This window comes from Glycine soja, chromosome 18 (genome assembly GCF_004193775.1).
Source record: "Glycine soja cultivar W05 chromosome 18, ASM419377v2, whole genome shotgun sequence".
Classification (NCBI taxonomy): Eukaryota; Viridiplantae; Streptophyta; class Magnoliopsida; order Fabales; family Fabaceae; genus Glycine; species Glycine soja.
In genome coordinates, this window is record NC_041019.1 from 4,107,512 (window position 1) to 4,135,186 (window position 27,675).

The 27,675-nt window shown below is 32.1% G+C and overlaps 2 protein-coding genes, 1 long non-coding RNA gene and 1 pseudogene across 3 annotated transcripts; all 4 read right to left on the minus strand.

Annotated features, from left to right (window-relative positions):
• Nucleotides 1-6,515: 6,515 nt before the first annotated feature.
• Nucleotides 6,516-10,683, minus strand: LOC114396239 (annotated as a pseudogene).
• Nucleotides 10,684-11,648: 965 nt separating this feature from the next.
• Nucleotides 11,649-13,087, minus strand: LOC114396064. The gene is made up of 2 exons (XR_003663203.1): nucleotides 12,841-13,087; nucleotides 11,649-12,227 (listed from the first exon to the last, which is right to left on the minus strand). It is a non-coding gene; the product is annotated as an uncharacterized LOC114396064 (long non-coding RNA).
• A 10,547-nt stretch (nucleotides 13,088-23,634) lies between these two features.
• LOC114396063 (cysteine-rich receptor-like protein kinase 42) lies at nucleotides 23,635-27,342 on the minus strand. The gene is made up of 6 exons (XM_028357956.1): nucleotides 26,895-27,342; nucleotides 25,935-26,329; nucleotides 25,306-25,434; nucleotides 24,314-25,151; nucleotides 23,946-24,105; nucleotides 23,635-23,860 (listed from the first exon to the last, which is right to left on the minus strand). Exons 1-4 carry the CDS (start codon nucleotides 27,275-27,277, stop codon nucleotides 24,952-24,954), a joined length of 1,107 nt encoding a protein of 368 aa, XP_028213757.1. The 5' UTR covers nucleotides 27,278-27,342; the 3' UTR covers nucleotides 23,635-23,860; nucleotides 23,946-24,105; nucleotides 24,314-24,951.
• On the minus strand, nucleotides 23,639-24,843 carry LOC114396243 (probable LRR receptor-like serine/threonine-protein kinase At1g56140). The gene is made up of 4 exons (XM_028358146.1): nucleotides 24,636-24,843; nucleotides 24,314-24,545; nucleotides 23,946-24,105; nucleotides 23,639-23,860 (listed from the first exon to the last, which is right to left on the minus strand). The coding sequence occupies exons 1-4, from the start codon at nucleotides 24,841-24,843 to the stop codon at nucleotides 23,639-23,641; spliced, it is 822 nt and encodes a 273-aa protein (XP_028213947.1).
• Nucleotides 27,343-27,675: the final 333 nt, after the last annotated feature.

Consider the following 27,675-nt stretch of genomic DNA (forward strand, 5'->3'; position numbering starts at 1 on the left):
TTTCTAGAATATTCTTAAATATAATATGTATGAAAATAGTATAATATCCTAGAACTATAGTGTGTATGAATATGGTAGAACAATCTAGAACTATAATGTGTATGAATATAGTAGAACAATTTAGAACTATAAGTGTATGTATAAGATAGAAGAATCTAGAACTATCATGATACTAATCTATCATGAAAATTCTAGAAAGACCTAAAGTAATGTAGAAACATTCACCACCATTGAGAGGTTGGTGACTTGAGCCTATAAATAGGCAATTGGTATGTTGTAATTTATCATCTAAGAAATCAATGACATAGTCTTCTTTCTAAAACAATTCTCTAAAACTATCAACTATTAACTATCATCTAATCAACTACCAACAATGGTATCAAAACTACGTTCGATCATACATTGGGCGTAGTTATATTACCTACCTACCATTCCAAAATCCTCCCAACTACTTCAAAAATTTCCTTTGTACTATTAACCCACTCCAATAATATTTTTTCTAAGCTATGGATAACACTACTCAATCGTCAACTATTTCTGTCCCTATCTTCAATGGTGAAAATTATGATTTCTGGCGTGTTAAAATGGAAACATATTTTTCATCTCAAGATTTATGGGACATAGTAGAAGAAGGCTTCACTGTTCCCACGGATACTTCAGCTCTTAATGCATTTCAAGAAAAAGAGTTGAAGAAAAATAAACAAAAAAATTCAAAGGCGTTGTTCACCTTGAAACAAGCGGTGACTGATCCAATCTTCCCAAGAATTATGGGAGCTAAGACTGTCAAAGAAGCGTGAAACACATTGCAGGAGGAGTTTCAAGGAAGTGTTAAGGTACGTGTCATTAAACTTCAATCTCTAAGAAGAGATTTTGAACTATTGAAGATGAAGGAGTCTGGGATAGTTAAAGATTACTATTCTAAAGTTAAAGAAATAGTTAATCAAATGAGAGCTTTTGGGGAAGATATTCTTGACAAGAAAATTGTTGAGAAAATTCTAATTACTATGCCCCAAAAGTTTAACCCAATCGTGACAACGATTGAGGAAACCAAAGATTTGTCCACTCAATATGAAACAGAACTTGTGGGCTCTCTTGAAGCATAAGAGCAAAAACTGTATAGGCATAAAGAAGATACACTTGAAAATGCCTTCTAGTCAAAGTTTAAATTTCAGCCCCAAAACAAAGAAAAGGGAGGAAAGAAAAATTATGGAGAAACTTCCAAAAGAAGAGAAGGTTCTAGGAATTTCCTTAAGAACAAAACAGATAAAAATCCTCCATGCAATATATACAAAAGGCAAGGCCACGCAGAGAAAAATTGTTGGTTCCGTAATATGCCACAATGCAACCATTGCAAGAAGTTTAGGCACGTAGAGAAAAATTGTCGCAACAAAAATAGGCATCAAACCAATATCGCAGAGGAGCATGATCAAGAACAATGTATGTTTTATGCCACTCAAGACTCAATAAAAGAAAAGGGAGGAAGTTGGTACTTGGATAGTGGATGTAGCAATCACATGGCCAAGGATGAGACTATTTTCAAAAGCATTGATGAGTCTGTCAAAGTCAAAGTTCGACTGGGAAATGGAAGTGTGGTTGAATCAAAAGGCAAAGGCAATGTCATGGTGGAGACATATAAAGGTACGCGACTCATCCATGATGTCTTACTAGTTCCCAGCCTAAAAGAAAATCTTCTAAGCATTGGCCAAATGATGGAGAGAGGCTACACACTTCACTTTGAAGGAGGTGTATGCAAAATCTTAGACAACAAAAATAAAAGGTCTGAGATAGCCCAAGTAAAGATGCATAAGAGCAATAGAAGCTTCCCTCTAAATTTAAAATATGCAACAAACATTGCCATGAAGGTACAAGTTGATGATTCATGGCTATGGCATTGAAGATTTGGCCACTTCAACACACATGCCTTGAAGTTATTACATAAGAAGAACATGATGAAAGATCTTCCAAGCATAAAAGAGAACAATGAAGTGTGTGAAGGATATCTCCTTGGTAAGCAACACTGATTTCCTTTCTCAACAAGCGGAGCATGGAGAGTGAAAGATCTATTGGAGCTGATACATACGGACATCTGTGGACCAATGAGGACGCCATCACATGAGAACAATAGGTACTTCATATTCTTCATTGATGACTTCTCTAGAATGACATGGGTATATTTTCTAAAAGAAAAATAAGAAGTATTTGGAGTATTCAAAAAGTTCAAGGCCCTTGCTGAAAATCAAAATGGAAAACGGATAAAAGTACTAAGAAGTGATCGCGACAAAGAGTACACCTCTCGCGAGTTTGAAAGATTTTGTGAGGATGAAGGCATTGAGCGACAACTTACAATCGCATATTCTCCTCAACAAAATGGAGTGTCCGAGAGAAAGAATCGCACAATTATGGAAATGGCTAGATCGATGCTCAAGGAGAAGGGACTACCTAACATATTCTGGGCTGAAATAGTCTACACTGCTGTTTACATACTCAACAGATGTCCAACTAAGTCTGTAAAAGACAAGACTCCAATTAAAGCTTGGAACAGGAAGAAGCCATCAGCAAAGCACCTAAGGGTCTTTGGATCTATATGCTACATTCATATTCCAGACGTGAAGAGGCACAAGCTTGAAGACAAGACTATACGAGGTATCTTCCTTGGGTATATCAATATCTCTAAGGGCTACCGTGTCTACAACTTGCAAACTAAGAAACTCGTCATCAGTCGAGATGTTGAAGTTGATGAGTACACTTCTTGGAATTGGGATGAAGAAAAAGTGGAGAAGAATGTTCTTATACCCGCTCAACTACCTTAAGAAGAAGCTGAGGAAGAAGACCCAGGTGAACCACCTTCACCTCCACCACAACAACAAGATCAAGAACTATCATCACCAGAGTCTACTCCAAGACGAGTAAGATCTTTGGTGGACATATATGAAACCTGTGACTTGGCCATACTTGAACTTGGAAGCTTTGAAGAAGCGTCAAAGCAAGAAGTATGGGTCAAGGCAATGGAAGAAGAGATACAGATGATCGAGAAAAATAACACATGGGAGTTAGTAAATTGTCCCCATGGAAAAGATATCATTGGGGTTAAGTGGGTCTATAAGACAAAGCTCAACCCTGATGGCACCATACAGAAACACAAGGCAAGGCTAGTAGCTAAGGGTTACTCACAGCAACCCGGAATTGACTACAATGAGACATTTGCACTAGTAGCTCGTCTTGATACCATAAGAGCTCTAATAGGTCTTGTGTCACAAAAAGGATGGAGTATCCATCAACTAGATGTCAAATCCGCCTTCCTTAACGGCATACTTGAAGAAGAGATCTATGTGGAGCAGTCACAAGGATTTGTGTTTGAAGGCAAAGAAAGCAAAGTGTTAAGACTAAGAAAAGCACTTTATCATTTGAAGCAAGCACCTCGAGCATGGTATAGCAGAATCGATCAGTATTTCGTGGATCGAGGATTCAAGAGGAGCAAGAGTGAGCCTACACTTTACATCAAGTCTCAAGCTACATGGCCTGACATAATGTATGCTACAAGTCTTCTATCAAGATTCATGCAAAGCCCAAGTCAAATACACTTTGGAGCAGGAAAAAGAATTTTGAGGTATCTACAAGGAACAAAAGAGTTTGGTATATGGTATACTATCGAAACCAACTCGGAATTACTTGGCTACACCGACAGTGATTGGGCAGGTTCGGCAGATGACATGAAGAGTACCTCTGGCTATGCTTTCTCACTAGGATCGGGAATGTTCTCTTGGGCGTCGAAGAAGCAAGCTACAGTAGCACAATCAACAGCAAAAGTAGAGTACGTGGCAGTTGTTGAAGCAACGAGTCAAGCTATATGGCTTCGTAGGATACTTGAAGACATGGGAGAAAAACAAGATGAGCCTACTAAAATCAACTGCGGCAACAAATCAGCAATTGCAATGGCGAAGAATCCAGTTCATCATAGCAGAACAAAACACATAGCAATCAAGTATCACTTTATCAGAGAAGTTGAAGCAACTAAAGAGATCAAACTCGACTACTGCAGAACAGAAGATCAAATTGCAGACATATTCACGAAGGCGTTGCCGAGACCAAGATTTAAAGAATTACGAGCTATGCTCGGAGTCACAGAAATTTGCATCAAGGAGGAGTGTTGAAATTGCTACAAATTTCTAGAATATTCTTAAATATAATATGTATGAAAATAGTAGAATATCTTAGAACTATAGTGTGTATGAATATGATAGAACAATCTAGAACTATAATGTGTATGAATATAGTAGAATAATTTAGAACTATAAGTATATGTATAAGATAGAAGAATCTAGAACTATCATGATATTAATCTATCATGAAAATTCTAGAAAAACCTAAAGTAATGTAGAAACATTCACCACCATTGAGAGGTTGGTGACTTGAGCCTATAAATAGGCAATTGGTATGTTGTAATTGATCATTCAAGAAATCAATGACATAACCTTCTTTCTAAAACAATTCTCTAAAACCATCAACTATCAACTATCATCTAATTAACTACCAACAAAAGCTATTAATGAAGCATCTCTCATCAAGCTAGGATGGGAACTAATTTCTTCTTCTCAACAGTGGGCTTGTCTTTTACGACCTAGAGTGTTTCAAAGTGGTAAGCCTTTGTCTTACAACATTACTTTTCTGTCTGAAGTGGTATTAAAAAATACGTTCCTACTGTTTTTGGAGAACAACTCATGGCAGATTGGTAACTGGCCGGGCCGCCGGGACACAAGTGAACTTCTAATGGCTCTCCACTCGCTTTTCTCTATCTAAATGGCTAGTCCTGGTTTTGTCAAGGGCCTAGTTCTGGACTTGTTCAACCTAGTCTTAAAGGTTGGAAGTAGGCGCAGGTTTTTCATGAAATGAATAGTTCTTCGGGAAACATATTTTGATGAGGAGGTGTTACATAGTATCAAAAAGGAAACCTGGGCTCCATTCGAAGAGACGAAGTTTGGTCTTTCTCCCTCACATGATCCTTCCCATGAGCTACTTGGTTGGCATCGTGAAAAAGAATGCTGATCACCCTCACGCGGGAAGAAATGATGAATTTATCTCCTGCTGTTCAAAGCAATTAAAAAGCAAGGTTAAGGATTTCATTTTCAAAGAGAATGGAACATTCTCCAGGATCTAGTTCAAAGAATTCCAACTCTGAATAATGAACTAAGTCTCATAAGTATTCCGTCTCAGGAAACTAATGATCAGATAAGGAGGAGCACCACTGACTCTGGCTCTGACTTAATCATGCTGGTTCGAAAGTACAGTGGGCAAAACTTTTATGAAAGAAAGCTATTCCTCCGTCCAAAGGTTTTTTAGTTTGGAGAATCATTCAAAACAAAGTTCCTGCAGATGATGAATTTTGGATATGGGGATGCATGGTGGTGTCTTGCCGCCAATTTTGTTTCTCAGCTGTTGAAAGCAAGGATCACTTGTGCTAGCTGCCATTGTTTCTATTGTTTCCTCAACCTGGTTTTGCAGGAATAAAATGTGCTTCAATAATATTCTTGTGCCGATTTTAACTGCTTAAAACATTATTCATGCTTCAGTTAATCTACTTGGCAATCTGAGTTGTTGTCATATGCGCTCTTCCATCTCTAAATTCTCCATCTTGAAGGCTTTTAAGGTCACGTTTCATCCTCCAAAAGCTCCTTCAATCTTGCAAGTGGAATGGAAGCCTCCTCCTTGCAATTGGATTAAGTACAACACCTATGGTGCTGCAAGAGGTTACCCGGGGTCAGCAGCTTGTGGAGGGATCTTTCGTGATAGAAGTGTTGCCACTTTGGGTTGTTTCTTTGTTAATTTGGGAATTGCTTCTGCTTTCCATGCTGAGCTACAGTGGGCTATGCTAGTGAAACAGCATAGCAAAAGGGTTGGTTTAGTTTATGATTAGAAAATGACTTCATTCTAGTCAACATGGTTTTCAATAATCCAGAATTGGTACCTCCGAAACTTAGAGCAAGATGGACAAACTGTATAGAACTTACCAGTAGATTTAATTTCACTTACTCGCACATTTTTAGGGAACACAGTTTGTCCATGATTCAGTCTTCATATTTTTCAATATGTTTTGTATTAATTAATGTTATGTACTGTACAATATTATAGTGAGGCAATTAACGTTAAGTATTTGACAATTTATTTTATACTAATGCTGGATATTCTTGTATATATATATATAAATATAGAGCATCACACATGGACAGTATCATTCATAAAAATGAAAAGCAATCTATATATAAAAGTTCTATTTGAATAATTTTTTTATAAATACTTATAAAAAATAAAATGTATTAAGTTTTTTCAAAAATTAAAATTAATTTATATATAAATAATTTTAATATACGAGAAAAAAATAATTCATTTTACTCACATTTTTTTCTTCTTCTTTGAATGCATATTAAAAAGTTTATCCAACAAAACTTTAATCTATAATTTATTCTGTTCATTTATTGGATCAAGTAATGAAGAATTCAAGACCCTTTTCCATTCCATAATCATCGAGTTGATAGAACAGAAATGGAGACAGTATCATTAGATGAACCAGCAGACATGCCTTCCCGATTCATCATATTTGATTCAACAAACACAGGCATAGTTGGTCGCAGATGCTCCACTAAGCTCTTGCTTTTGAGTAGCACTATTAATTCAGACATTGTTGGCCTCGTTGAGCTGATGCTTGAGTGCATAATAGTGCAATTTCTATGATTTTCTTCATTTCTTCTGCATCATATTCATTAGGATCTATTTCCTTTGTCCACAAGCTCCAACTGCATGCCTCTCTCATACAGTTTCCATGCCTGTTAAGTGAAAATCAAATTAATATCTCATATACTCATATAGTAAAATATCATGAGAAAACTAACAATTCCTAGTTAAATATAGCAACTTACTCGTTGAAGAAGGTACTCACGACCCTTCTCATCAATCTTCACATCGGTACTTTTTTTACCACTTATGATTTCTAGGACCACAATACCATAGCTGTAGGTATCAGCCTTCTCGGATAATTGGCCATGCATTGCATATTCAGGTGCTGTGTATCCCCTGACAAGTGCATGATATGAAGTTCATAGTTAATAAAACAACACTTATTACCATGTTACATTAATTTTCCCACATAAGTATTTATTAATTAATTTGTCTCATTTGCTACAACTTGATGCTCAAATAAATGTCAAGAAATTCATGTGAATGGCATTGTTTTTTTACTTACAATGTTCCAGCAAATTTTGTGCTAAGACGAGAACGATCTCACGGAAGAAGCCTATTAACTCGTTGACAAGTGTATCAAATTTGTCACAAGTAGTAAAGTACTCGAATGTCCGAGTGTCGAATCCACAGAGACTTTGTAATTAGATTAATGCAAACCCAATTTAAAAGCAATAGATAAAGAATTTAAAATAAAGATAAGGAAATATATTAAATAAGATAAAGATTTAAAAGAAAACATAAAAGATTTAAAGATAAAAATAGAAGATAGAGAAGATAAAATATTTAAATTAAGATATGATAAAGATAAAAGAAAATAGAAGACAAAAGATAAGATAAGAAAAGTAAAAGATAAAAATAAAATAAAATCAGAATTTGATAATTTTGGGACCTAGCCTACCTTATTTGCCTAGGATGTATGATTTTAGGTTTTTTTGTATCAATTTGATGAATTTTTCCTATCCACATCTGTTAAAATATTTGCCCCTGATGTCTCACGATGACAAGCCTATCTCACCTATCTATCTCTTAAATGTCTTTGGAAAGACTCGATAGATGAAATGCATGAAGCCACTCATGGTCATTAAAGACTTTACAATGGATGGGATATAAGAACCAATGGGATAAAAGGGGTTATGTGGTTTGGTTTGATTCCCTTCTTACAGTTGTTGTAATGTATTTGGGTCTGATGCTAGAAATCTTTCTTTTTGATATTTTTGATATCTTTTGAATTTGTTTTGATTTTAATCATATCTTCCTGAGACTTCTTGATATTTTGGATATTTTCTCGATCTTTCTCTCTTTTAATCTCTCCTCTTCATATTTGCAAGTCATAAATACAAAAAATATCAAATCTTAATATTTAAGCCAAAGATAACGGCTAAATAAATATTTTTAATATATTTTTATTATCAGAATAACTCATAATTAATCGTTATCAAAGCCTTGCCAACCCAAAATCTAACAATTTTGGGTTGAAGATCATCATCTAAGAGGATATTAGCAGTCTTTATATCTCTATGTATAATGGGCACATGGAATTCCTCATGTAGATAAGCTGGACCCTTTGCTGTGCCTAAAAGCGTTGTTTCCAATTGAGGGAACCTTTGTCAGCTGTTGTTAATTTCTCAAGTTTAGTTTATATACTTAGATGGTTGAATAAGGAGGAGAAAAAAATGATGAATTAATATATTAAGAAAAGATATTTCTATTAAAGGATGGGATGAGTTACCAAATAAGAATTTGTCAATGCTGCTATTTGCCATGTATTCGTAAACCAGGATTCTCTCTTGGCCTTTGCTACAACAACCAAGAAGTCTAACGAGATTCCAATGATGCACATTACTTATAAGCTTCACTTCACTTTCAAAATCATCCTTCATCTTGCTGGATTTCCCCAATACTAGTTTCTTGATGGCAATAATTTTTCCATTCTTTAGAGTACCCTGTTTGATAGCATGTATGCTTTATAAATGGAAATTTTAGGGTTTCATTTTCCCAAAACTAGTTTAATTTGTTCTTCTATATTTATATAACTACAGATATTTATTTCTTAGGTTTTGGAAATCTTAGGGTCTGTTTTTTTCTTGAATTTTTTTTTCTTTTAATATTTTTGTTTAATTACAAAATCTTACTTTATTTTACTTCATTTCATATCTTTAAAAATTAGTAAAGGAAATTAGGAAAATAAAATTTTTTATTTTTAATGTAATTAGGAAATAAAATAAATCAAGATAATATTTTTGTAATTATTTATAAATATAAAAAATTTCAAACAGAATAGGATAATTGTCAGCTTAAAAAAAAACTCACATACTAATAAGTTATCAGTCTTTGAACAATCTTACCATTATAATATTGAAAAATATAGCATAAACTTACCTTTATACAGCACTAAAACCTCCTTCTCCAAGTTTATTTTCAGCACTGAAATTTTTTGTTGCAACTTTCAAATCTTTATACTTGTAGTTAACTGGACCTTTCAAGTCAGTTGCTCCCAATATGTCACCTGCTAAGGAACACTCGACTTTTAATTTTGTAAAAAGTAAAATGAGGGATGGATTTAAGATTAGCTTATATATAATTTGCAGTTAAAATTATTTATAATAAAAAATTATTAAAGAGAGTTTTTTAAAAAGCAATTATTATCTACAAAATAATCAAAACCAATCATGAAGGAAATTAGGAAATAAAATGAAGTTATGATTGCAGAGTTAATTATTAGATGCAAATAACAGGTCTGATGAAGAACAATTTGCTTTGGACATTATTATATATTTTTCGGTTACAAAATTAATCATGAACTAATTGATAACAAGCAATATTACATTGAAGACTTTCCACATTTACTTACCGCTGTGAACCTTCTTTGCTTTTCTAGACCATCGCAGGGCAAACAACACAAGGAGGAGAACAACACCTCCTACAACTCCAACTATTGCAGCCCACTTCTTGCTTGGACCTCCTACAACAAAGTAAATTAAGCAAATACATAAGTTCCAAACCAGGTCTGCAAATACATTAGGCCCTTTATTGTTATTTTGTTGTTTTATTTTTTAATTTTAAAATTCATATTAAAAATGATAAAAGTGATAAAATGGTATAAAATCTTTCAAAATAAAAATATTTGTTATTTTTTGTGTTAAAAAGATTATATTGATTAATCCCTACATATATATGATAAGTTTAATTTGGGTTTAACTTTTTTTGTTTTAAAAAAAAAGATAGTTTTAATTTTAAATATTTTAAAAAATGCATCATTATTTCTATTTATCAATGACACGACATGCATATAACCATGTTATAATCACAAGTCACACAAGAGTGATAGCTTACCTAATATATCTCTAGATGTATTTTCCCAACCCTCTTTTTATTAGATCTCTAGATATATCATCACAAAACGATATTAGGGATAATTTTATAAGAGTCAAATTAAAAAAATTTAACGGACTAAAATTTTAAAAAATGCAATATTTACATAGAGTAAAAACGTATTAAAACCATATTTTTATAATTATAATAGAAATGTTTTAAAAACTATATAACCTATCCTATTTTGTTTAAATATACATCAAGTAAAGGAGATTGTTGCAATAATTCTACCTTCTTTTAAATAGGGTCCGAGGTCAATGGTTTGATTACAGCAAACAAGGGTGACATGGAGTATCTCATAAAACAGCAAGCATCATATGCTGTACCATCTGTGTTGGGAAGGCAACTTTGTAAGTTATTGAATCCAACTTGCATGCAATCCAGACATTTAGTCTCTGTGGCAAATTCAACACACTGTGCAATGTGGTAAATTGCTCTACCACCATCCAACTTTGTCTTAGTAGCTGCATAAAAACCTTTAGTTTTGGGTGTTGCTGTTTGGAGCTCCTTTAGCACTTGTTGTCCAACTACTTTTAAATTAGTGGCATTTGAACTAATGTTTGCATGCAATCCAGACATTTAATTGTAATAGTAATTTTAAAATCTGGACCAATCCCATTAGGAACTCTGGTCTGATTGCTCATCCAATCGGTCATGCAGTTAATCTTGTCAGTTTTATGGTTAAATCGTCTAACCCGGTTTGTTTGAATCAGTTAGATCAAAATTAATTATCTTTTTAAAATATAAAATTTAATGAAAATACAACAAAAAATATGGTATACTCAAAAATTAAATCAAAGATCTAAAATTTATTTAATGGATCAATTTACCACCAAGCAATCATGATTAGCTATTAAACTTATGACATAATTAATACATACACTTATATTTTATGTTACTTATACTGATTCTTGTGGGTCAATTAATGACCCACCCACTAGTTTGACTAGTGTTACGCTGCTATTCAGCAAGTATATCGATTCGAACAAGTAGTATATTAAAACGGTAAGGCCGAGTATCGTATCCATAGGAAATTTGTTTCACTCAGAAAATGTATATTCAATAAGCAAACATTTATATACAACCAAAAGTGAAATAAATATCAAGATGGGTTGTTGTTCTAAAATCAATTTAAATACGAACTAATTATCTAAAGATTAAGAAGTAAAAACAGTCAAGTAAAAAACGTTGGGTCGTTCTACTGAATTTTCCTTGATATTATTATGTATTTTTCTCTATTTAATGTTATCCTAGTGTTCTTATGTTGAGAAATTACCCAAATCAAGATCCCTCAAGTGAATGGGCCTAACTCTCTTTAAACTTCGTCCTTGATCCCTCAACAAACTTAGCCTAAAGGAATCGCATTAAGACTACAACATAATAAGGACTAAATCACTGCACTTCATTCCTAGACATGCAGTTTTCTAGCTTGCTCTATCAAGTTCTAAGGCTTTATAGCACTTTCCAATGCTAAAAATCCTAACTATACATACAAATGGGTGATCAAGCCACAAACATGTAAAAATAAGCATGGATAGAAGCAATGAACACATAAAAATAACATTAAATAGATAGTGAAAGAGTATTACATCTAAGGTTCAACAGAACTTCCCAATTAAGACATTTAGCCTTTCATTACAAGAAATAAGCTTACAATACAAGGAAGAACAGATTTTGAGTGAAGGAAAATGGCTAAGAAGGGTTGAAGATGTCTCATTCAACCTTTGGAACCCTAATCTCATTTCTCTAACCTAAACTCTCTTGGTGGCTCCGTTTCTGTCGCTCTAGCTTCTCCCTTGACTATGTTTTTCGACTTCTCTCCTTAGTTTTCGTCAACTTCTGTGTTTTAAAGGCTATCTGGACGTTTCAGCTTCTAAAGGCTCGCTAAGCTAGAGTAAGTGAAATTTGGCTTAGCGAGCTGGACGCGCTGAATGCGAGAAGAAACAAACGACTCGCTGGACAAGCTTGCGGCGTGCTAGGCGAGCACATCTTCGACTGATCCTCTTCTAAGATTTCCCAGCACGCTAAGTGAGTTGCATGTCTCGCTTAGCGGATGTCACTCGCTAAGCGCATATGCCTCACTTAGCGAGACATCAGCTGCTTGAACCTTCTCTCCTTTTAGTCTGAAATTGAAGTGATTTCAACATTAATTCACAAAATGAGAGTATCTACTATATAAAATCAAACTAAACATGAAAATATGTACAATTCTTACAAAAAGAACCATAAATTGGAGGAAAGATGCTAATTTTATGTAATTATTCAATACAAAAGTTAGTCGTAAATAACGACTAACAACTTGCGACCCATCAATCCAATATCTCAATCAGATCAATAACCGGTATGATTTTAAAACTATGATTTTAATTTATAAACAACTGGTTCGTGCGGTTCAACTACTGACCCACCCACTAGTTTGATTAGCGATCCATCAATCTAATGTCTCGACCAAATCAACAACCAGTCCGATTTAAAAACTTATTTTAATTTACCAACATATAATTGGTCTAAGTGTAATTAGACCTGATGTCTTTAAGTAAAATCTCGAGTTCATAAAAAAAATATGATTAGAAGTGAAGACTTACTTAAAGGTGTTAATCAATTTTTCAACTGAAATTAATTATCAACAAAACTTATGATTAAATATCCGTGCTAATGTCATGATGAAAATGTCTTAATTAATTTATTTTATTTTCTTACTTTCTTTTGTTATATATTTCTTGTGTGCATACATACCTGAGGAAGCAATCATTCTGGCGCCGTTGGCTGTTCTGCATATATCCCGGATTTGGATGGAGGCATTATTGAAGCAGGCAAGACAGTCATTTTTGGAGACATAGTGTCTGCATTGAAACATAGTATATGTATTTACTTCTCCCCTGGATTTCTTAAATGTTCCAAAGTGCTTGCTTTGGTTGCTAATTTCTCCTCTCAGCTCTGAGATCGAATCATTGACATTCGGAAAGAAGCTACGCGGGTTGGAAGCATTGAATGGGCTGCACCCAGTGTTTATTAGACGTGTGGCTGCAACTGAATTTTGATAAATTTTATTGATTTTAATAAATTAAAAAAAATTATATAAGAGTGGAGGTAGTATTCTAGGAAACAGTTTGACGTCTGAATTTTGAAGTAGGACACACGATGATATTGCGTGGACGGTTGACAAACTAAATAATCGTAGTCAACGCCAATAAGGGTGCTTAGAAATTTTGGCGTTTACTTGGTGAATGATTTTCAATGGGTAAAACTATACTCGATACTCGTCCCATATTGGTTTAAATGAAATATTCAATAAATACATTTTAACCAATACTATTATTTAGATAGGAAAATGATGCATGGATTAAAGAAAGAGATAGAGTAAAGAATAGAAAAAAAATAGATGACATGATATGAAAAATAAATAAATAAATAAGAGAAATTATACTGATGAAAGCAATCTTTAATACCTGATAATCTTTGTTGTCGGTACATGACAATTATATATTGACAATTTTACTTTCATATCCAACAAAGTATCAATAAAAATAGGCGGCTATAACCTGTTTAAGATTTGACTTATTATAAACTAATTAATTTGTTGAATAAAATTATAGGCGAACTTTAAAAAACATATTCAATAATGTTTTAAAAAGTCTTTTGCTTTGTTTTCTTTTAAAGGGGAAGAGAATTCATTGATATAATGTGAAAGCCACCCCATCAGCAAGAGGTGTGCATTTACTAATGAAAAAGAAAAAAAAGTATTTTGCTTTGTGAGCGGATCAGTTTATGATATCAACTAGACTAGTTTTAAGAGTACTAGATGACACTATTTTATTTTTAATTAGCATTTGTAATCATCTTAGTGGGCGGAGTTTGTTGGTTTTCACTCTCTCTCTTGTTTTTTTTCCAATGTACAGCTTGCAATTTAATTCTCAATCTATATTATTTTAGATTTTGTGCTTTGATTCACACCACTTTGCAAATGATCATCAAAGAAATTGGACATCTGGAAACTCAAATGAACGTGAATACACACTCTCTCCTCTTTGTTTTTTTTTTAATTTAAAATTTATATTATATAATTTTTTTAATTAGTTTTAAAATTACTTATTTATTAAATTAAATTTTATAATTTTTTTATTTTTTTAAAAGAAAATATACAGATAAAGAAAAATAAAAAATAAATTAGATAAAATTAGAGTACAATGTTTTAGTTATGTTGTATTTAATTTTGTAGTTAAATTTATGTGCTGTTAATATTTTTCTGTTATGTTCGTTAATTAAAAATAAGAAAATTAGTTAGTAGTATTAAAACAAATTAAAAAACACAGTGAAAAAATAACTGATACATCTATCTTATACACTAGACATAAAATTTCAAAGTGTAGTACCTGAGATGATAGTCGAAAATAATAAAACATATTAAAAAAATACAATTACGACGCAAATACGACGAAACTAATGATGATCTAAAATATATTGTGTAGGATACAATTACACACTATGACACTTTATAATTTTCCTAACATATCTCCATCTTAAGTTTTTTCCATAGCCAAGTGTAATTGTTTAAGTATTTTATTGAAAATGCAATATAATGTTTTTATATAAAAAAATTGTTAAACAAAAAGTCTTATCATTTTTAATTAAATCTAATGACATAGACAAACTAATTATATTTAGTAATATAATTTTATTAAAAATAATTATATTAGAAAATTCAGATTATAAATAAAAATATTCACTAAAAAAATATGTTAAGTAAATTAAATAATAAGACAAAAATAATTATATTTAATAATATCATTTTCTTTAAAAAAATTATAAAATTTAATTTAACAAATAAGTAATTTTAAAACCAATTAAAAAATATATATATATATATATAATATAATATTTATATTTTATAATATTTTAAATTAAAAAAAAAACAAAAAGGAGAGAGTGTGTATTCACGTTCATTTGAGTTTGTTTGCAGCAGCTGTCATATCTCTTTGATCACGTTCATGCAAAGTGACGTGAATCAAAGCACAAAGTCCAAAGTAGTGTAGATTGAGAATTATATTAAAAAAAAAAGGAGAGAGTGTGTATTTACGGAAAAAAAAAACAGGAGTTTGTTTCCTAAATTTGGATATATTTCTGAGATAATATTTTTATAAAAGATTAAATATATGAGGTAGAATAAGAGGAAAGTAATAAATTATTTTAAAGATTTAAATATATTTTTCATTTTTGGGATTTAACCTTTTTATGTTTTTTGTCCTTGTAATTTTTTTGTTTTAATCTCTACTAATTATGTTTATTTTATTTTTTATCTTTGTTGTCTATTACAAAAAATGACATGACAAATAGAATAATGACATCATCACATCATCACAAAGTGTTATATTATTATTAATTTGTAGAAACTAAAATTAAAATAAACATAATTTATAAAGACTAAAATAAAAAAAATAACATATTTGCTGGGATGAAAAATTATTTAAGTCTCAAATTAAATATTAAAATAAAGAATTAAATATTAAAAAAGAGCCTCAAATTAAATAATAAAGTTCATAGATTTAATAATGTGATATACTTAAAATTATCAAGCTTATGTAAATTCCAACTATGAAAAATGACTTATCACAATCTATATTATCATCACTATCATTACTACATTATCATTGTGACTACCACCATATATACATTTTTGCGGCCACCATTATCATTACTATTGTTGTTGTCACCATCATAGTCGTCATTATTATTTCTACTATTATTGCTTCCAACACTAACACTATTGTCATTTTCATCATCATTACCAACATCATTGTTTTGATTGTTGTCCACCACTACCAATGTCGTTATCATCATCTTTACTATCACTATCGTTGCTACCACACTTGTTTGAAGGTGGTGAAGGGTGTGAGAAACACAACGAAGGATGAAACCTGGAGGAAGAAAGGAGAGAGAAGAGAGATATGAAAAAGAGTTTGAAGATAGAGAAAGTGTAGAGATTGAGACGCATATAAATTAATATTGAAATATTTACTTTATAATATATAATTAAAGACTTAAATATTTTTTTGTCCTTATAAATATGTCATTTTTTTGTGTTAATATCTATAAATTATGTTTGTTTTAATTTTGATCCTTATAAATTAATATGATGATGAGACAAGATGACATCATCATTTTGTTTGCCACATCATCTTTTTTTAACGAATATTGATGATAAAAACAAAAAGTAAAATAAATATAATTTACATGGTCTAAAGTGATTTTTTTCTTAAGGATAAAAAAAATGCTAAATTACTGAAATAAAAAATATATTTAAACCTATTTTAAATGGGAATATAAGATTTTCGTTCCTTTACATGGAATAGAAAAATATAAAAACGTGTCTAGTATGAATTCCTAAAAATAAATTATACCTAAAAATAAATATGGAAATATATATTCCTATCTTCACATTCTTAAAAATTTAATAAGGTTACATGAAACAGACGCTCAAGATAGGTATGGTTTTCAGCATTAGCATTAGAACATATATGAAATAAATTTATTAATGTCTCCATCTGGGGATACGCTCTCGGTCGAGTAGTAAAGCAAACAACAGTAACAATAAATGCAACATGAAATGCGTTAAATATAATTTACATAAATATTAATTACGATATTTCGTTTCGTTTAAAAATTTCACAAGCCACCCAAGCGGAATCTGTTAGCATTGAACAGTCAATGATGTATTATAATCTTTTTGAATGCAAGCGTAATTCAGGTTGTACGTGCACAAATTAAATTACTATGCATATATCTGGAATATTAAATTGGCTGAGCAGCCTAAACCATGTTATTGACAGAAGTTGAAACTGTATGCCCCCTGGATGGTCACTGTCATATCCTAGGTTTGTTAGGTTAAACGTCTTTAAGAAAATCATTGATCCATAAGAAAAACTAATTAATAAAATGGTTCGAGTTGAGGTTCAGGGTTCATTAAATAACTTACATATGAGAATTTTTTTTACAGAAAAATAATTTAAGGAGAATAGACTATGCCCACTCCAAGACGGGTGGGGACTTAAACCTGTGATTTGTCAAATACAAAGTTTTATCTTATTTCACTCAATCAATCGTTTGAGGTTATTTATTATTTTTAATTTGTAAGTAATTACTTTCTTTATAATTTATTTCTAATATTTTACGTTTAAATTAATTTAATTTTCAATATAAATTTAAATAAATGAAGTATATATAGAATCATGTGATAATACATTTTATCAATAAATTAAACGTATGATTGGAGGCTTGCGTGATTTAAGCAAATTTAATATTAATTTGCCCTTGGTACTGCCTGTCGTCATACATGCATGTGTACAAATTTAGAACAACACGCAATGTATTAAATATAATTAATTTAGATAAATTGTGATATTTTTTGTTTAAAAAACACAAGTCACACGATCGAACAGAATTTCTTGGCAGCTAATGAAATTTATACAAAGTCAATGCTATGTGATAATCTGTTTACATGAGAATATCTGGATTAATTAGATTGGTTCAACAGTCTAATAAGCAACGCCATGGACAGTAGTAGCTAGAAAGTGCTTTTTTGTGAAAGGTCTCTGTTCTATTTACTATTGAGCTAGGGCCGAGGAGCATGTCAATGCCATAACCTATTAAATTAATTAAATAAGTAATCGAATCCTTTTTCCATTATCAAGTTATCAACAATTAAAGAATAAAAAAAGCTATCAACAATTAAAGAAATATATAATGGATTCCATCATTATTCATTATCATGTTATCAATAAATAGTACAGGATTGGTACTAAGATTTTTGGTGCCTGAACGAACGTAACAAATTATGCCCTCATCATAATCATTTAAAAAAATTATATTTCTTTAAAAAATTATCAATAATCCATGCATAATTAAGAATATTTAAAATATCATTTTTGCTAGAAATTAAAACAAGACTACATACTCTATCTTTGGCTTATGTCAAGTAGACAAATAAGATTTTAACAATTTTAATTTTGTTTAAAAATCCTTTCAATAGATGCAACAGTAACAAAAATAATTAATATTATATATTTAAAGAACTTAATATCATAAAGGTTAATTTTGATTCAATTGTTAAAATCTTTCTAATAACTTTTAATTGTTTAGATAAAATTTTACCATCAAGATTATAGGAATTATTATGTTCTATATAAGTTTCAATTTTCATGAATGAAGAGAGTAAAAGGGAAGAGATAAAGTTCAAGACCTTAATTTACGTAATTATGTTAATATATATCCATAAAAATGATATTCTTCTCTTTACGTTCAACATTGTGCATAATTTATTTATTTTCTTGAAATTATGAGCGTGTTTTTGTTGAGAAGTGAAAATATCACTTATTAGTTGACTAATTATTGGTCATGGTTTCCATGAAGCAAATAATATGCATTTGTTTCATTTTTATAATATTTTTCTATATAACTTAAATTATATAAATTTTTATTTTAATATTTATATAGAGTATAGACTAAAAAAAATTTGGTGTCACCCTAAAGATGGGACCCTGGGCGGTCGCCCATTTCAGGGCCACCACTGAAGTAGTTCATAATTCAATTAACTACAAACATTACACAATTACAACTTGGCGTTGCACACAAAGTTATATGAGTTATAACAAAATAAACTATTTGAATTTACATACAATAATGACTTGGTATAATGAAGCTACATAAGAGATGTACATCTTTTAGACTTTTAGTCAGTTGCATGATGAATTGGTATAATGACTTCTAGTTAGATGCTTAGTTTATTGAAGCTACATAAGAGATGTACATCTTCTATAGAATTTCCTTTTTTGTTTTTCGTTCTAATTTTTTGTTCTTTAGTGTTTAAAATCAAATTACATATTTTTTTTCATTGAAGGAAAAAATTATTTCAACAATATGGTGCTAACATTTTCCCTTCCCAGCATGGGAGAGTGTGACACCCTCTACCCCTCACATATATACTAATAAGGAATAAAAAAAATTCAAATATTAATTAAAAGTATTTTTAAAACATTTTTTTTAAACAAGTCTTTCAAAGGGAAAAAATGCTCACATTCATTTTCTTCTACATCATATTCAAACTTGTCCAAATAAATAATAAAGTATTCTCGACTCAACAAGGTCTTCATACAATTAATATAGAACCTATATCCTAATGTCACATCCTATCAGAGCGTTCTGTTCTCGTGTCCTCTAGCATGAGGTTCTTCATAGTCATCCACCTATTCATCTGCTCCCCCGAACACAAAGTTCAAGATCATCACAGGATCCAAACACAAACAGCAAACCGGGAGTGAGTTATCACATTGCTAACTACTAGAGAGAAACAACACAACATATAGTAGCCAAATACAATTTACTTAGCATATCTCACATTATTTCATCACTTTGTCCTTCATCAATCACACTTTTCATCCATCAATTACACCTTTCAATCATCAATCACTATACACAGAAATCACACACTCCGATCAAGACATAATAACACATCAATTTCATAATAAACAATTAGCAAGCGTATGCGACAATTATGCTAAGACTCAAGCCTATATGCAATGTGGTACCATGTCAGTGAAAAACCACCCTGGGGCGCTTAGGAGTACATAACAAGACACACCACACAATGGGTTTGTCAGGTCACTCTCACTAAGTAAGATCATAGGGAGACCAGTCAGGGTCACGATGTTTTGCGAGAATGCTCCAACCATATGAGATCAGCATAGGCTTAAAGGAGCACTCAAACCCGGTGACCCCCAAGGCCTACACTCCGAAGAGTCCGTCAGGGCCTCTCCCTCCTGATTCAGGTCCAACCCCTAAAATAATTTTTGCATGCAGACACTGCTCATGAATTATACAATACCCACGACCTTACACTCGTGTTTTAAACACGTTCAACACAATCGCACTATGATTTAACACTGGCTCCTAAATAGGAAACCTACATTTTCTCTTTAACACTGCGCATCAACGCTTTTCTCAAGATAACACTGGTCGGGTTATTGTACAATTCATAGCTTACAACACAAGTAATTTCACATCAAGTGTTAACTACACACTTATCCACAACTAGAACTCATTCACAATTTCACTTCTCATAGTGTGACAATCCACCATCACATGTTTACACGTATCTCACAAATTAACACATGTTCAACTTTACACTTATACTCAATCTCAATAACAATATTATAATCTCAAAGCAACATATTCTTCTACAATTCATCACATACTCACAATTTGAATCATCATTTCATATCCTCAATATAACAATTTATATAAAACACTATCACAATATTAGGACTAAAATCCCTTAACTAATATTACACAATTATATCAGAATCATAGGTCGAAATATACAAATATCAAGAGCACAATTTATCAAGCAATTTTCATTAGAACATCAATATTTTATTTATAATCATAAAGGAAAAATTGCAATTTAATAAACATCTCAAAATAAAACCCCAATTTAATCCTCTAAGGATCCCTACACATGTTCTCACTAATCCCCAACTGTGAATAACTCATCCCTTACCTCTAAGCGGGCTCACGTGTCTTCAACCAGCGATAGCAACATCTCTAGCGGTTCCCGGAAATTCTTTCAATTATTCATCCGACTGCTCCGATAGAATTCCCAAACGTCAGAGAGACGGAGAAGAGATTGAAACCTCCACTTGTGCTGTCTTCATGTTATTCCTTTTTCTCCCTCCACGAATAATATCTCGCAAATCCCAACGGTGGAAGAGTGCGGAATTGAATTTCGAACAATATATCCAAATTTCACAATAATCCAACGGTTAACGAAACCGGGATCGTAGTTTTACCAAGACAACTCTGGGTTTCTGCGGGAAAGAAAAAGGCTACAATGCGAAGGGTGTTTCTCTTAGTTCAGACATGATATCAAAATTCCCAACGGTGAGAATGCTCGGAATTGTGTTGCGAACATGATACTCAAATTTCACAACGATCCAACGGTGAATGGGTTCAAGATCGTCGTTTTTCTGAGACTAGTTTGATGGGCTGCGGGAAAAAGAAAGGGTTTTGAGAGGAGAAGGGGAAAAACGAAAATGAGGCCAAAAGGAGACAAATGACTTAACATAACTATTTATACCTAGGGTACTCAGCCTATTATTTGCTCTATATTTATTTATTTATTTATTTATTTATTTATTTATTTCTAAAAAGCTTTTTAAATTTATTTACGAAAAATTGGGATGTTACAGAGAGCTGCTCCAAGCTCTTGTAATTGTTTATTTTGATTGTAGAATATAATTGCTTAGATCCATGATATAATAAGAATACAACTTTCTTTTTTATAAATAATAATCAGGGCTTTGGAGGCCTTTATCATTGCAAATTCTGAAAGGTGTGTTTTAATTTTTGTTTATAATCCTTTTCCTTACGAGGACTATTGACTTTTTGGGTGAATGCATTCATGCATACGTACATTTTAAAACAAATGTAGACAGGTATGCACTCATGCACATTTTTGAATGTGTAAGTGTATAAACTTCAACCCTAGGTTAGAAACAAAATACTATTCAAACAATGTATGGATTGTAAGTAATGCTTTATGGACAGATTGCATGTTGAATATTGCATATGTATGCTTGTTTGTTTCTAATTTGCAAAATTTGGTACTCATTTGACTAAGTCGGTTTAGGTAACAAACTTAGAAAATGTATGTTTTCTAAGATGGTTGTTAACTAACAACCGAACAACCGTCTTAGAAAGTTCTAAGACGGTTGTTATCTGTGACCGTCTTAGAAAGTCTTATATAGACAATTTTTTAAGACAATTGTTAATTAACAACCGTCTTCAAAAATTTGACTTTTTTACAACAGTTATTTTATAACCATAATTAAAAATTTCAACTTTTAACAATGTTCAATATAAAGACAATTCACAACCGTCGTTAAATATCTCTATCAACTATCGTTAAATGTCTGTTTTGCAGTAGTGTGCATGCTTTTGTGATCATGGGTCGTCCAATGGTGTCTTCAAGATAAGTCTTTTCTGCGTTGATTTGGATGCATGTAGACTATGTAAGGTTATTGATTTCAATTTGGGAGAAGAACTTTTATTTAGTCTATTCATTGGTGTGATTTCCTGTATTGATTTTTTTTTTTTTTACTGATGTTTGTGAGTATACATGTATCAGAATCAAACCCTTCGTGCTTATCTTTGGCATGGCTTATGCTAAGGTTTTTTTTTTAATGCTAAGGTTAAGCTCTTCTTCTTGGTGACAAATTTATATATTTGCTTATAAAAAAATAAAAAAATTTACTATTAAACACACACATTATGCGTCCAATATAGCTTTTCAAACTCTGATACTTGTTTTTCTTAAAAACTATCTAGCATTTTAGCGTTACGCGTAATAACTTATAGCTGAGCAAGTGTCTAAGAGTTTTGTGAAAACTTGCATCCATAGTGCTAAGCTATTTTGAATGTCCAATATGGAGGTAATACACATTATTTTATATCCAAGTGCTAGCTTTTTCGTCCAAAGGCTTTTATATATATATATATACATTGCGCTATGAACGAAGATGATTTGTGATTAAAATTTATGTTTCCTCATCCTTTGAAATTGGCTCATCATTTGACTTTTAAGTGTGCACCAAGGCTAAGACAGAAAAAAAAAACATTTTTTCAAAATCATTTTCAGGCAAGTAGTTGAGACAACATGAACTTTTTTCAAAAAAATGATAGTACTACTATTTATTTCTTTTTCCACCCCAAGTTGCCACGTAACAATAAGATAAGCATTGTGAGAGAACAAATATTTTTGCAAGGCACTGATCCCCACAACGATCACCTTCTTGAAACCTATAAATGAAGACACAAGCACAACAAACAACTACTCTTGAAATCTTAGACATTAAAGTGTTGTCGTTTTTGCTATGATAAAAGTCTCGCATTGGATGATCATCAATTGACTACTTAGTGTGCAATCCTTTGCTTAACAAAAGTTTTTCTATAATATGTTCTTATTGTGTATTCTCTCTTAGAGTTATTTGAATTGTATTTCATTTAAATTATTGTTTTTAAAACTAGGAATATCTTAGTGATCAAAGAATACTAATTAGACGTTTTTAGTCTCATGAGATTAAGGATGTATTAGAAGTGATTTAGAGAATTTTTGCTATAAGTCAAGAATAACAGGAAAAATACTTGTTAATTTAACAATCTGTTTTGATTAATTAATGAAATCCTTTTAAGATTGAAGGATAACTAAACATAACTAATGATTTGAATAAACTAATATAAATCAATTGTTTATACTTCTATTGAGTTTATACTTGCATTCTCTAGAATACACCTTTGGACACACAAGTTCATTATCATTTTGTTTTGTGAAAACTGTTTCTAAACTTGTTGGACGATCCTTTGGAAGACTCGTTTTCAAAATTGTTATTTTAACTTGGTTTCAAAAAGGTTTCATCTTGTGAAAAAGATTTTAAGTTTTACACCAACACACTATTCATTTCCTTTTTAGTTTGTTCCATTTATTTCAAATAAAGATGGGCATCAAAGGTCTCATATGCTCAAGTAAGTCATTGCTACTGAGTAGGACTACTACTTCAGACATGGCTGGCCTCATTGCAGCCGATGCTTGAGTGCACAACAAAGCAATGCCTATGACTTTCTTCACCTCTTCTGCATCATAGTTATTAGGGTCTAAGCTTTGGTCCACTAATTCCAAAAGCATGCCTCTCTCATACAACTTCCATGCCTGTTATAGTCAAAACCAAGGGTCATACGGTAAAATGTTATAAGAAAATGACTAATTTTTGGTATATTAATGGGAAATTCCTTACTCGTCGAAGAAGATAGTCTTCATCACCATCATCATCAACAGCTTTCATATCAGTACTCTTTTGACCACTTATGATTTCTAAAACTACAATTCCATAGCTGTATATATCAACCTTTGCTGATAATTGACCATGGAGTACATACTCAGGTGCTGTGTATCCCCTGACCAATACATATAACACACAGTCCATAATTAATAAAAGAACACTTACACGTAGCATGTTATAATATTTCGCATTTGAATTCTTCTTTTCTATAACTTGATGCTCAAATAAATGTGAAGAAATTAAACTAAATGCATATATATGGTGGCAGTACATTTTACCCTTTAAAATTTTCAGGCTGGGCCACTGGATATTTTTTGACTTACATTGTTCCTGCAACTCTTGTGCGAAGATGAGATTGGTCCCCGGGTAGGAGTTTCGCCAACCCAAAGTCCGAAATTTTTGGCTGAAGTTGTTCATCCAAGAGGATATTGCTACTCTTAATATCTCTGTGTATGATAGACACATGAAATTCCTCATGTAGATAAGTCAATCCCCTTGCTGTGCCCAAAATTATATCATAGCATTGTTTCCAGTTGAGGGAACCTTTTCTTTTTCCTGTTTCCCAAGTTTAGATGCTTAAAACATCAAAGGAGAAAAGATGATGGTTAAGAAAGTAAAACTTATACAAATCACGTTACCAGTTACCAAATAAGAATTTGTCTAGGCTGGCGTTCGCCATGTATTCGTAAACAAGGATTCTCTCTTGGCCTTTGCTGCAGCAACCAAGAAGCCGAAGAAGATTTCTATGATGAACATTACTTATAAGTGTTACTTCAGTTTCAAATTCGTCATCTATCTTGCTAGAATTTCCTGATTTTAATTTTTTAACTGCAACAACTTTCCCATTGTTCATAGTCCCCTATTCGATCAATAGCATCAGAATTAAAAATTATCATTAGATGTATAGCTTATAATAATAATATTACCTTTGATCTTAGCTTATGTTGGAGATCTCAGTTTACTAGTATACAGTAAAAAGGAAACAAAAACTCTTACAATCGCAATTGAAATGTGAGTAAGAACACAAGTTTACCTTGTACACAGTGCCAAAGCCTCCTTCTCCTACTTTATTTTTCTCACTAAAATTTTTTGTTGCAGCTTTCAAGTCAGTATACTTGTACTTGGTTGGACCTTTCAACTCAGTTGCTCCCATCATGGTACCTGCTAAGTAAAATAAGAGTTAGTTAATTTTATCTTTATAAATAAATAAAAGTCAGAGATCCTAACAATTTTTTTTTCTTAAATGAATAAAAGACATGCTAATTGTGTAATAGATGGATACAGCATCACATAACCACTTTCCAAATAGTCTTACTTCTAGGAACTCTCTTGGGACTTTGGGATCTTCTATGCCACCGAAATAATGAAATAAGGATCACAACAAGTAGTGCACCTCCAACACCACCACCAATAAAGACCCAATTCTTGATTGAACCTCCTCCTCCTTCAAGACAGAAAAGAAGTTGACCTCCAATATTCCAAATGATGTATCCGATCAAGATGTTATGATATTACAGTATAACGAGTGGTGGTTATACTTTTTTAAGACATTCTTTACTACTATTTAAAATTTAGTTTAATTTCTATGTATTGTTGTGTATCTCATTCAATCATAAGTCATACTAGGCTTATCTTTTAAAAAATAATTATTATAAAATTCAACAAACTTATCATATATTTTAATTTAAAATTAAATAACATTATAAAAATCCTTTACACCTTCGTGCATATCCATTATTTTCTAAAAAATTGTATAGGTAAGGAAACTGGAGAATTATAAGTGAGACTCCTTAAAAAAGTGGAGTTCATTTTGTCATAGTGTGTTTGAAAAGGAGTAGATTAGAGAAAGTGTAAATATCTTTATACCTAAGAGATGGCACCACTCTAGCCCATTTTTTTCTCATTCAAGTCAACGATTATTAAATGGAGTTATGACATTTGTACCTTGTTTTAAGAAGGGACTGATATCAATGGTTTGGTTATCAGCAAAGAAGGGTGTCTCCGAGTATCTCATAAAACACACAGGAGGATTGACTCCCCTACCATCTGTGTTTGGAAGACAATCTTGTATGCCGCTCTGTGCAATTGACAAACAATCCGAACAAGTGTCTTGTGTGAGAGTTTCAGCACATTGTGCAATGGCATAGATTGCACCGCCAGCCACTTGTGTCTTGGTAGCTGCAAAGTAGCCACTAATTTTGGGTGTTGCTATTTGTAGATCCATCAGCACTTGCTGTCCAACTGCACCAAAACCAGTGCTTTCATCTGCAGTCTGATTTCCACAAATTGTGTTGCTTATAGTAGTGGGAATCTGATCGAAGAATTCATTGTTCTCGTACCTCAACAGTCAAACACAATTTGAAAGCATCAAACTTTAAAGTCAATTAATTCTAACAACTTAGATTTTCATGAACTGCCAACCTACATGTTCGATCTTGCGTTGGAAACATATCTAAAAACTCTAATCTACACAGTCTGGATAATCTATAAACACCTATCTTGTTGGTAATTTGTGTTAAATGTTAATTTAACCTACGTGTTCGAGTTAGGTAGCATCACATAAGGTGACAAAGCTCGTCCTCTTCAAATATTTAAGACAGCTGCATGCATATTCAAAACTTAAACTCAATATCACTAATTAAGCTAGAAGAGTCTAGTAACATTTGATCATGTATTCGGTGGCTTTTTTTTTTTTTTTTTTTTGCATGTTAAAAACCCTGTCCTACATTTTATATATGACTAATGACGAAGCTTGTCTTGCTCATTTTAGCCCTCTATTTGTAATGTAAAATTATATTTTTTTGTTCTCCTTAAAAGGTACACACCAAGAGTGCCAAAAAGTCATTTTTGAATTATCAGCCATAAGAATGGACTATTGAACAAATTAATGAGATGGATGTGTACCTGAGGATGCAGCCGTCATAAACGACATGAGCACCATTTCCGGTGGAGCAGCTGCGGATTTTGGCAGCGGCAGCGGCGAAGCAAGTGGCACAGTCAGTGTTGGAGAGGTAGTTCCTACACTGGAACATAGTATAGACAGGGTCTGCTCCACTTGTTGATTGAACCGTGGCAAATTGTTTGCTTTGGTTGCTCACCTGCACTCTCAGGTCTGCCAAACTTGCGTTTAGATTTTGATTGAAGTTGAACAAGTCGTCTACCGCGACTACGCTGCACTCCCATTTGAGTAAAAAGAGTTGAGGGTCTCCTACTGCACCCTCAAACCCAAAGCTCCACCATGACAACAACACCAACAAAGTTAAAGCTACGAGGTTGAATTGCACCATTTTCTTGGGATTCTCAAATTAACTCGATCTGTATATATCTAAGTTTCAAAAGAAGGATTGATACTGGCCTCAGAAAAAAGTCAGTTACTTGTATGTTCATGGGGTGGACCGTAATAATGAGAAATTATTAAGTAGTGACTACATATCATGGTGCAATAAATTTCTGTACAACATCTATGTAATTAAATATTATTGATGTTTACTTATAAATTAAAAACTTTAACTACGTATCGTATAAAATTTAATTACATTGGATAAGATCAATATAAATAACAAAATTTTTCCTTTAACAATTTAACATACCACTTGCAATAATTTCTTGCAAGATATATATCAAAGTCTGTGTGATTGAGGACAATGGTTTGTGTGTACTTAGTCTCAAAGTCAACTTGGTAACT

Coding starts and splice junctions, on each gene's coding strand:
- LOC114396243 (XM_028358146.1), bottom strand. CDS start 24,843: ATGAACAATGGGAAAGTTGTTGCAGTTAAAAAATTAAAATCAGGAAAT. Junction 24,546..24,635: donor CCTAGACAAATTCTTATTTG/GTAACTGGTAAC, acceptor CTTGGGAAACAG/GAAAAAGAAAAGGTTCCCTC. Junction 23,861..23,945: donor AAGACTATCTTCTTCGACGA/GTAAGGAATTTC, acceptor TGACTATAACAG/GCATGGAAGTTGTATGAGAG.
- LOC114396063 (XM_028357956.1), bottom strand. CDS start 27,277: ATGGTGCAATTCAACCTCGTAGCTTTAACTTTGTTGGTGTTGTTGTCA. Junction 25,435..25,934: donor CAGTCCCTTCTTAAAACAAG/GTACAAATGTCA, acceptor TCTGTCTTGAAG/GAGGAGGAGGTTCAATCAAG. Junction 25,152..25,305: donor TCCCAAGAGAGTTCCTAGAA/GTAAGACTATTT, acceptor TTTACTTAGCAG/GTACCATGATGGGAGCAACT.